Below are 11,267 nucleotides of genomic sequence, written 5' to 3'. Positions count from 1 at the left end.
GGTAGGCTACGATAAGAAAACAAAATCCACTAACTGTCCACTAAAAGCCCTCGGTGCTGCTTATGTTCGTTGCCTGCCTACTATCTGGCTCCTCAGCGCGCTGCAAACTTTCTCTCCCTCTCCGCGTTTAGACGTCTAGACAGACAGCAGGTGCGAGACTGCAAGCGCGTGTGCCTCTCTATCTCCCTCGTCATGTCAACAAGCAGACAGAACGTGCGCGTATCGCTCGCTCATACAGTATTTGACTGTTCTCCCCCCTCCTGAATATTTTACTGTACTTTACTGTACAATATTCGTACAAATGTATTATTCGGTAAAAAGCTACTATTTGTGCTCATCCGAATACCGTATTCGGGCACACCCCTAGTGTGCATGACCCTGCCCCCGCTCTCTGAAACCTAACCGTCTCAGATTGTGCCTTTTCTGTAGACTCATTGGAACGGGAGGGACAGAATCCACATAGCCTCTCTATAAGAAATTGCTAACAGGAATCATCAGTGTAACTGCTTTAGCCACTGACCGCTACCATTAATGTTATGGAAGCTGCTGCTAGTTGTTGTGAGCTCATGAGCTAACTTGCTATACCGCTCTTATTGAGCTGGATTAGCATTGGAAGCATTGGAACTGATGTGTCCAGGCGACAAGACCTATCTTAATTTATCAGACATTATTTCATATAATTTCAATTCGCAGATATTTCAGTGGCATGACTAGCTTCCATCCTACCAGTCCTGAACAGAAACAAGCCAGCCACACACATAAGCCAGGCTGGACCTGGCCTGGTTTAAGAGGCGGGAACATCCTTCTCTATAAGAACACAGGAAGCCTGTGTATACGTACACTCTTGTAGCCTACTTGATGCAAGGGTCAAGCCTCGTTCCCAAAGTCTCTGGCATTGGCATAGATTACCCTGTATTTCCTTGTTGCCTGGCAGTGAGGTGGAGGGGAACTGATTGAGAAGATGCAGAAGACCGGACTCCTCTCCTTGCTCACCTGGATGGCAGCCACAGGTAAGACACAAAGACTTAGGAGGTGTTAAATCCAATAGATTCCAAATTGATTCATGGGCTGGGTAACATTTGAACAAACATTTGATCAAACAATTTGAATAGAACTAACATTTTGTGCTGTAATGCACTTACAGAATGTCTTCTACAGTATGATCTGACTTCTGACATACAAGTTAATGATATCAAACACACTCTTTTGGGAGGTGCAGGGAGGACTGTCACCAACATTTACAGTTTGAAAAATGTAATTCAACACAAAAAAAACCTAGCAAATTATTGTAAAGAGGATATTGTTTGCATTCTTAACTGTAGGCTACGATCCAATATTAGTGTTTGGGGCGATTTCAGGAGGAGGGTTACAAGGTTTATACAGTGGGTAGGTCGTATACCTTGTAACCCTCCAGTCCTATATTTTGTAACCCTCCTCCTGAAATGGCTCCAAACCCCCCTAACCACCTTTCAACTTGATTGTTTACTGACAGAATGGACATATGTAAGCATATATGTAAGCTGAGCAACTTCAAGTCAACAACAGTCACCCACATTTTCCACACACCTCTACATTTCATCTGTAGAGAAGAGGTGGTTTAACCGTCGCCAGTACACTAGTTTGTTGACTGTCCAGGACCAGGGTGACTTGATGTAGCCTAACTGTTCAACTGAACGGCATTATGAAGATTTTCTGACTACAGTCAAATGGATTTTGCAATAAATTGTTCTACTGTAACAAACCATCAATACTGTTTTACTAGTTCCAAAACTTCAACAGACCTTTAACCTAGGCTATTTCTCAACCCTGTTATCAAAGTTGACCTCAGCTTTAAACGTAGGGTACACGGACCTGAATTGATTTTTTTCTGTTAGTTGTGTCTGCTTCTTGGGCTTTCGACATCAACGCAACGGACCCCAAGATCGATGCTGGAGAGCAAAATGATTTCTTTAGTTATAAAGTTCTGCAATTCATATCCGGCAAGGAGAGGGGGTAAGTGTGTTTTTAAGAACAAACAAAAAAGAACAGAGAAATCACGAAAATCTGATACCTGATTTTGATGTAATGTAAAAAAAAACATTCACATCTGTCTAATTCACTATCAGTAGGCTGTAATTATTGCATCACATACCTAGCAGCAAGCTGTAACCTTTTGTCATCAGTGGTTTTATGAATCCTCTCCTTGCAGTGCACCATTAGAAAACAAATCTTGAATCTTCTTTTGCTACAATGATCTGCACTTACTCCTTCATACCCACATAAGGACATACGGCTTCAATTAGCTCTACAATGATCCACATACCTCCATATATTTAACAAAGGAAGTGGAAAGTTTGACTTGTGATTGTACCACATCACTGAAGACATCCCACAACCAACAACATAATTTCACCCCCTAACCCCCCCACAGTGTATCAGAACAGAACAAGTCATATGAGGGATATGCTGCTGTCTCTTCATCAGTTTGACTACCTTTTTGTTGTTGTCCCCTAATCACAGAGTCGTGGTCAGTGCTCCACTTCAGCTGAACGGATCTGATTTAATCTGCAAATGTGTTGACAACAGTACCGGTTGTTATACTCCAGGTAGATATGGGAGTCAGTACCACGAGTCATAATTGTACTATTTTATGTTACATATTTTTTTGACATTGACCTTGACAAATATTTCTCATATTTGTTTCCAATATGTTGACTGGCGATGTAGCCATTTATCTTTCAGCTGAAAAAGGCTCACTCAAGCACACTGGACTGTCCGTGGCTGATGATTCAAATAATCCTCCTAAATTCATTGTAAGATCAAAAATCTTGTTAACATTATTAAAGAACATAGTTGTAAGTGATTTGTTTGAATGTAGAAAGTACAGTTCTCAGTATATGTACAACATATTCTTTACATCCTTATTCAGGCATGTGGTCCTGGTCTTGCTCACGAGTGTCATGGGAACTCCTATCTGAACAGCCAGTTCCAGGTCACCTCTAACTTCACACCTGACTTCCAAGGTATAACAAGAAGGGATTCAATTAATTAAACTGAAATTGCAGAAGTGAGAATCCCCTAAGCATGTCTTGTCATTGCATTGCATAACATCTACTGTTCTATCACGGTCTCTTCCAGAATGTACCAAAAAGAAAGTTGACCATGAATCCATTTCTATTACTTCATGTGATTTCTAGCATATCCTTCACATTTTTTCTGTTTATTTGTTGGCATAAAACCTTCCAGCTTTGTTTTGAATCATTCATTCTTTTGAATGATTCATTTTATTTCAATTTCTAACTTCACACCAGCATTCCAACGTATAAACAGGGAGTATATAAATTAAACTCAAACTGGTAACGCTTTATAATACAGCCTGTGTCTTACACTGTCTTAACAGTGTTTTATACTGTCTTACCGGGTACTTACAGGGTACTTACCTGATACTTACAGGTAAGTAAGGGGTACTTACCCGATACATACGGCGTACTTACCCGGTACTTATGGGGTACTTACCCGGTACTTACAGGTAAGTATGGGGTACTTACAGGTAAGTATGGGGTACTTACCTGGTACTTACAGGTAAGTACAGGGTACTTACCTGGTACTTACATGTAGGTACGGGGTACGGTGCGGAGGGGACGTATTATGAAGAGCACGGGAGCGTAGGTATTTGTACAGGTAAGTATGGGGTACTTACGGGGTACTTATGTATTATGGAGTGTACAGGAGCATAGGTATTTGTATTTGTACTTACAGGTAGGTACGGGGTACTTGTGATGTAAATCCTTAAACAGATTCTCAGACAGTTGGATTACCGGAAGCCATGAATCATGTGGGTTTATTAAACAATGAGTAAGCATATAGTGTTACAAAACAATAGCCCAGATACAATATCTCGGCTGAATACAATTTGACAGTGTTATGACAATTATTACAATACCGTACAGAGCGTTGTCGCAGGGGAGATGAGTAGCACAGAGTTGATGATGAATGCAACAGGTTGAGTGACTAAGCTAACAGGCTAACATGCTACAGTCTGGCTGGAAGCTAGGAGCTAAGCTAAGCAGAGGCTAAAGCAGCGCGCCCTAGGGTAAGCAGCGCTGAGGCTACAGTCTGGGGGCTCTTAAATACACTCTACCAGGGGGGCGTCATGTGACATCTTAGGTTATGGTGATCTTAGTCATTTTGTCGATCCGCCAGGTCAAGATTAGATCGTTGCTGGGGAAATCTGACTTTTTGTTAATCCCAGCAGCTGCTGTTTGCTCTTTCAGAAGGACTGGTCAGCAGAGCGTCTAAGATCATTCCCTATTAGGCCCCAAGGCTGTGTAGCTATTTAAATATACACTGTGTCTAGGGCCTAGGCAAAAGGTTATCAGAGTTCACTGTAACTAAAACCACGTCACTTGCTGGGTAACTCCGGTGGCGTGGGCTGGTCTATGATTACTGTGTTATTACTTTCTTGGTAAAAACAAAGCACAGTACAGTATGTGCTGTTCTCCCAATATTATTGTATAATTAGCCATTCCATATAGTCCAATGGTGCATGCACATCCATGTTATTTCACAGGTGCAGGAGGTTAAAAATGTTAAAAATAAAATGTTCAAATAGTAGAAGCAGGATATCCACACACTGTTTCTATGCTCCCAAGGTGCTTTTATAAAGTATGTTTTGACCGATAGAGTGCCTAAGCAGAAGCCGGAAGAGAAAACCGCCATGGGACCTTAAATCAGAAAAAAATATGAATCATAGTGAACGGCGTGAGAAAAATAATTACTTGATCTTGACTGAATTGTGCCATGACCAGCACATATGATGTTCGCCAATTTAAAATATACATTTTATTCATCTTGGTTAACTTACAAGTTACCTAGTATTAGCTAGCCAACATTACACTTGTTTAACACTGACCAAAACCTTGTAAAGCCGATCTCTAATGCCAGCTCTTATAGAACTGACTAACTCTCCTTTCACATTCCTGCAGCTCTCAACATGGCCAGACTAATAGTGATTTTCACCTCTTTAAATTATTTTCAACTTATTCTGGAATACCTGCTTTACACAGTATTACGACAAACTGTGACTTTCTTGACTTGCAAAATTATGTTTTAAATTCACAAACATATGTGATGGTCATTGCACAATTCAAACCAGAGCAAAAAATTATTTGTTTATCGCCATTGACTACAGTACATATTTTTTCTGAATTAAGGTCCCATGGGACGGCTCTTCCTGCTTCCGCTCAGGTGCTCTATATAGGTACTGCAAGTACTCAGTAAGTACCCCGTTAGACACAGATCAGGTACTGGTAAGACTGTAAGACACTGGTAAGACAGTGCAAGACACCGGTAAGACACTGGTAAGACAGTGTAAGACATGGATAAGAGACTGGTAGGACATGGGTAAGACAGTGTAAGACATGGATAAGACACTGGTAGGACACGGGTAAGACAGTGTAAGACATGGATAAGACACTGGTAGGACACGGGTAAGACAGTGTAAGACATGGATAAGACACTGGTAGGACACGGGTAAGACAGTGTAAGACATGGGTAAGACACGGGTAAGACACTGGTAAGACAGTGTAAGACATGGGTAAGACACGGGTAAGACACTGGTAAGACACGGGTAAGACACAGGTAAGACACGGGTAAGATACTGGTAAGACACGGGTAAGACAGGTAAGACACGGGTTAGACACAGGTAAGATTGTAAGACACTGGTAAGACACTGGTAAGACACTGGTAAGACACAGATAAGACATGGGTAAGACATGGTTAAGACATGGATAAGACACTGGTAGGACACGGGTAAGATAGTGTAAGACACTAGTAAGACACTGGTAAGACACAGGTAGGACAGTGTAAGGCACGGGTAAGACACTGGTAAGACATGAGTAAGACACTGGTAAGACAGTGTAAGACACGGGTAAGACAGGTAAGATTGGAAGACACTGGTAAGACACTGGTAAGACACTGGTAAGACACTGGTAAGACACTGGTAAGACACAGGGAAGATACTGGTAAGACAGTATAAGACACTGGTAAGACACTGGCAAGACACAGGTAAGACACTGGTAAGACACTGGTAAGATACTGGTAAGACACTAGTAAGACACTGGTAAGACACTGGTAAGACACAGGTAAGACACTGGTAAGACACGGGTAAGACAGTATAAGACACAGGTAAGACACTGGTAAGACAGTGTAAGACACGGTAAGACACGGGTAAGACACTGGTAAGAGATGGGCTGTATTATAAAGCGTTACCCTAAAATTATATTGAAATAATCCCCTGAACATGTGTTTTGTCATTGCACTGCATAACATCTACTGTTCTATCATGGTCTCTTCCAGAATGTACCATTAAGAAAGTCGACCTGGTCTTTCTGTTTGATGGATCTGAAAGCATGACAACTGATGACTTTGAGAAAAACAAAGACTTCATTTGGGATATAATGAAGACATTCAAAAACTCCCCAATCCAGGTTAGCAAAAAGCTATACGAGGATTCTGAACACAATTCTTTTTCATCTGTGCCACATAAACCCGGCTGGAGAATATTCAATTTAGCCAACATATTGATCTTTTCACAGTTTGCAGCTGTTCAGTTCTCAAACAACCCCAGGAAGGTTTTCGACTTCGATGACTACCAACAGAAGAGGGCCTTTGATAAACTTAAGGAAGAAAAGCACATGAAAGCGCTAACAAACACACACAAGGCCATCGACTTTGTCTTGTGAGTGATCAGTCGCAGAGAACAATGGATCAAATTATAAACTGCTTATAAGTTGCTTTTTCAGACATCATGTTGGGTGGCAGGAAAAACAGAAATAGTGTGAAAAATCTCCCAAAACATGGAAATGATTCCTTTTGTATATAAGACATACCTAGAGACTTCCTTTACATAATCATTTAGGACACCTCTTCTGTTTCTGCTACAGGACGTCCATCTTTGATAACACAAGTGCTGGTGCCGCCCCGGATGCTACTAAAGTTCTGGTTATCATCACAGATGGAAATCCCAGTGATTTAGATAGGAGGTACCAGTCGATCAAAAGATCTGAAGAAAAGCAGATCATACGCTTTGTCATCGGTGTAAGTCCTTGTGTTCAACACAACACAGCTGTTTGATTTCACTATAGCTAAATGTCAGGGGACCTCCTTATCCAGGACACAGTGGGACAAATCCAAACCAATTCATCCATCACTGTTAGGATGTTGTTAATTTTCACGATGTTATCGGCAGGTCGGGAACATTCATCTTAGGACACTCCAACTCCTGGCCTCAGATAAAAACAATGCATTTAAAATAGAAAACTATAATGGACTGTCAGGAATCCGGGAAAATTTCCAGAAAAAGATGTTCAACATTGAAGGTACTGGTCTTCTGATAGTTTCCCTTCATGTAATCCCCAATAATTCTGAGGGCCTGATCCAAAATTCTGAACAATGTTGACATTGTGTCCGTTTGTAATCACTGTAGGTACCAAGACTGCTCGGGCAGGAGACATGAAGAAAGAGATGTCTCAAAGTGGGTTCAGTGCTTTGTTCCAGAAGGTAAAAAATCCTGTGCAACATTATGCTTGATAGAATAAAATTGTCAACAGTCCCAAAACCATTAAACTCACACACACAGTGGGTAATTATCTACAATGCAATGTGTCAATTCCTGTACAGGACATATTGGTTTTAGGCTCAGTGGGATCAAATGAATGCAATGGTTCTCTCTCTGAAACCCGGGGCGCTGGGCCAGAGGAGAAGGACATGCTGGATCCCACCTTGGAAAGAGATTCCTATAGGGGTAATGTTGAAACACAGTCTAGCAGATGTTTTCAGCCGCTACAAAAGTAATTAATTCCATGAGTCCCATCATTTGTGTGAATCCATTTCTTTTACTTCATGTGATTTCTGGCATATCTTTCACATTTTTCCTGTTTATTTGTTGGCATAAAACCTTCCAGCTTTGTTTTGATTCATTCACGCTTTTGAATGATTCATTTTATTTGAATTTCTAACTTCACACCTGCCTTCCAAGGTATAAACAGGGATTATATAAATTAAACTAAAAGTATATTGAAATAATCCCCTGAACATGTGTTTTGTCATTGCACTGAATAACATCTACTGTTCTATCATGGTCTCTTCCAGAACGTACCATGAAGAAAGTCAACCTGGTCTTTCTGTTTGATGGATCTGAAAGCATGACAACTGATGACTTTGAGGAAAACAAAGACTTCATTTGGGATATAATGAAGACATTCAAAAACTCCCCAATCCAGGTTAGCAAAAAGCTATACAAGGATTCTGAACACAATTCTTTTTCATCTGTGCCACATAAACCCGGCTGGAGAATATTCAATTTAGCCAACATATTGATCTTTTCACAGTTTGCAGCTGTTCAGTTCTCAAACGACCCCAGGAAGGTTTTCGACTTCGATGACTACCAACAGAAGAGGGCCTTTGATAAACTTAAGGAAGAAAAGCACATGAAAGCGCTAACAAACACACACAAGGCCATCGACTTTGTCTTGTGAGTGATCAGTCGCAGAGAACAATGGATCAAATTATAAACTGCTTATAAGTTGCTTTTTCAGACATCATGTTGGGTGGCAGGAAAAACAGAAAGTGTGAAAAATCTCCCAAAACATGGAAATGATTCCTTTTGTATATAAGACATACCTAGAGACTTCCTTTACATAATCATTTAGGATACCTCTTCTGTTTCTGCTTCAGGACGTCCATCTTTGATAACCCAAGTGTTGGTGCTGCCCCGGATGCTACTAAAGTTCTGGTTATCATCACAGATGGATATCCCACTGATTCAGATAGGAGGTACCAGTCGATCAAAAGATCTGAAGAAAAGCAGATCATACGCTTTGTCATCGGTGTAAGTCCTTGTGTTCAACACAACACAGCTGTTTGATTTCACTATAGCTAAATGTCAGGGGACGTCCTTATCCAGGACACAGTGGGACAAATCCAAACCAATTCATCCATCACTGTTTGGAACAGATGTTGTTCATTTTCATTGTTATTGACAGGTCAAGAACGTTAATCTTATTGAACTTGAATATCTGGCATCAGATCCAAAGAAAAACAATACATTTAAAATAGAAAATTATGATGGACTGATAGGAATCCTGGACAATTTCTGCAATAAGATTTTCAACATTGAAGGTACCAGTCTCCTCATAATTTCCCTCCATGCAATCTCCAATAATTCTGAGGTCCTGTTATAAAATCCAGAGCTTGTAAATACTTACAGTGTTAAATAAGAACTGTGTTTGTTTGTATTTAGGAACCAGGACTGATCTGGCAGGGAACTTAAAGGAAGAGATGTTGCAAAGTAATTAACTCTAATAAGTCCTATCATTTGCGGAAATCTGTGTATTTTTCCCAAATTATTTCTTTGACATTTCTCCAGTTGATTTGTTGGCGTGAAACTTCTGAGTTCATTTGTTCTTGTTTTGGCAGATTAATGTAATTTGAACATCAATTGCTTTTGTCTCAGTGAGTGAGCGTTATAGTTAATGTATCAATATGCTTTCTATTTTGGTCATGTAGGTTACTCTCTGGCTATTGCAAAGAAGAATGACCACCCTGACCTGCTATACTTTACCGGAGCACCGAGATCTGGACATAGAGGAATGGTTCTCCTGTTTAGAACGGCTGAGGGAACCTGGACAATGACGCAGAGACTCTCTGGGGAGCAGGTTGATAACACAAACACAATATCTCTACAAATTACACAATCATTTATTTATTCATTCAAGAATAAGCTACATAAAAAATCTGTAGGCTAAATATATCTCTGTATACAGTTTTGTACTAACATTTCCACTACGTCATTTGGACTAACATAAATAGCTATCTATGGTGACTTTTTGTTATCAGATTGGGTCCTACTTTGGGGCAGAGCTGTGTTCTGTGGATGTCGACTCAGACAACAACACAGATTTCTTGCTGGTGGGGGCACCTATGTTCCACCAGTCCCAGAGTGAGGGCCGCATCTATGTCTACACGCTGACTGATAAGGTGGGATTCACTTGGGCCTCTCTGATTCTGTAATGCAGCATTTACTGTGTGAATACACTTTACTTTCAATACACTTTAAAGTAAGGGAGTAGGAATGGGAATATTTTATATATATATACACATATAATACATGTATATATATATATAGGAATATGATCTGCAATCTGGAACAATGAGTAGTTCCGTCTCCTCCTCCTTAGCTGGAGCTGCAGCCCGTGATGAGTGTGTCAGGACCGTCGGGGGGCAGGTTCGGCTCGTCCATCTCCTCCCTCACAGACCTGAACGGTGACGGACTGAGGGACGTGGCGGTGGGTGCTCCGCTGGAGGACGACCGCAGGGGGGCTGTGTACATCTACCTGGGCCACCAGCTGAGAGGAATACGCCACCAGTACAGCCAGGTGAGGCAGTTGAGGAAGAATGAGACTGATACATGCAACGCATGATCAAATGACATCTATTCTTCTGTCATAGGGTATAATTCCAGGTCTCAATGTTACAGTGCAGTGGGCACAATTGTCACATAGCAGATGTATTTCCATTGTTGAGGGCACAAGTCAGTACAGAATTTAATTGCAAAAGTGCTAGTTAAAGTACAGTATCTATCATTCTATCTAGTTAGAGGACTGATTGGTACTTGATTCCATTGCAGCGACTGAGTGCAGAGATGAATCCATGTCGGCTGCAGTTCTTTTCTAAGATGCTCTTTGGAACAGATGGTCTGGATGAGGAGGATGGATTGCAGTGACGGGAAGTTCAGTTCTTTGTACTGACTCGGATCTTTGAATCTCGCTCAGTCAAAAGAACAAATCATTTTCCGAGTCATTTCGTTTCATTCAAGATCCGTGTTGGATGATGAACAAATCATATTTTCCTGCCCTGAAAATGGTTTCGGTTTGCTTCATCGGGCAGAATATTTAATTTCACTTGAGCGATATTTACTGTATGCATTACTTGCAAATCAATAAAGTGTTATGATTTGTGTATTACTTACATATCAATAAAATGTGTTAAATTATCATTTCTGTGTTATATAGTAAGTAAGCACAAACACTCCGTTCTCACATCCACATTGTTCATTACTAATCATTCACAAATCAGAACGTGCTAATGAGCCAAACCAGTTTTTCAAAAGGTTTGATTCAGTCCCCCCCCCCCCCACCCCTGTGAGTTCAGAGTCCAGCCTACACCCCCTCCCCATTTCATCATAAAAAACACAAACCAAACAGGAAGTGCTTTTTCAACTTTAAAGG

The 11,267-nt window shown here is 40.8% G+C and overlaps 1 protein-coding gene across 1 annotated transcript; it reads left to right on the top strand.

Moving 5' to 3' along the window:
- Positions 1–855: 855 nt before the first annotated feature.
- LOC311318583 (integrin alpha-X-like) lies at positions 856–11,035 on the top strand. The gene is made up of 20 exons (XM_084449946.1): positions 856–1,010; positions 1,875–1,992; positions 2,500–2,585; positions 2,707–2,792; positions 2,909–3,002; positions 6,337–6,467; positions 6,576–6,718; positions 6,924–7,077; positions 7,229–7,358; positions 7,466–7,539; positions 7,660–7,783; positions 8,131–8,261; positions 8,370–8,512; positions 8,716–8,869; positions 9,024–9,159; positions 9,281–9,328; positions 9,547–9,695; positions 9,877–10,017; positions 10,218–10,415; positions 10,667–11,035. The coding sequence occupies exons 1-20, from the start codon at positions 962–964 to the stop codon at positions 10,760–10,762; spliced, it is 2,385 nt and encodes a 794-aa protein (XP_084306072.1). The 5' UTR covers positions 856–961; the 3' UTR covers positions 10,763–11,035.
- The last annotated feature ends 232 nt before the right edge of the window (positions 11,036–11,267 follow it).

The sequence above is a fragment of the Borostomias antarcticus genome, assembly GCF_949987555.1.
Source record: "Borostomias antarcticus genome assembly, chromosome: 15".
NCBI lineage: Eukaryota > Metazoa > Chordata > Actinopteri > Stomiiformes > Stomiidae > Borostomias > Borostomias antarcticus.
Note: the sequence above shows the minus strand (reverse complement) of the source record. Positions and strands in the feature narration are given on the sequence as shown.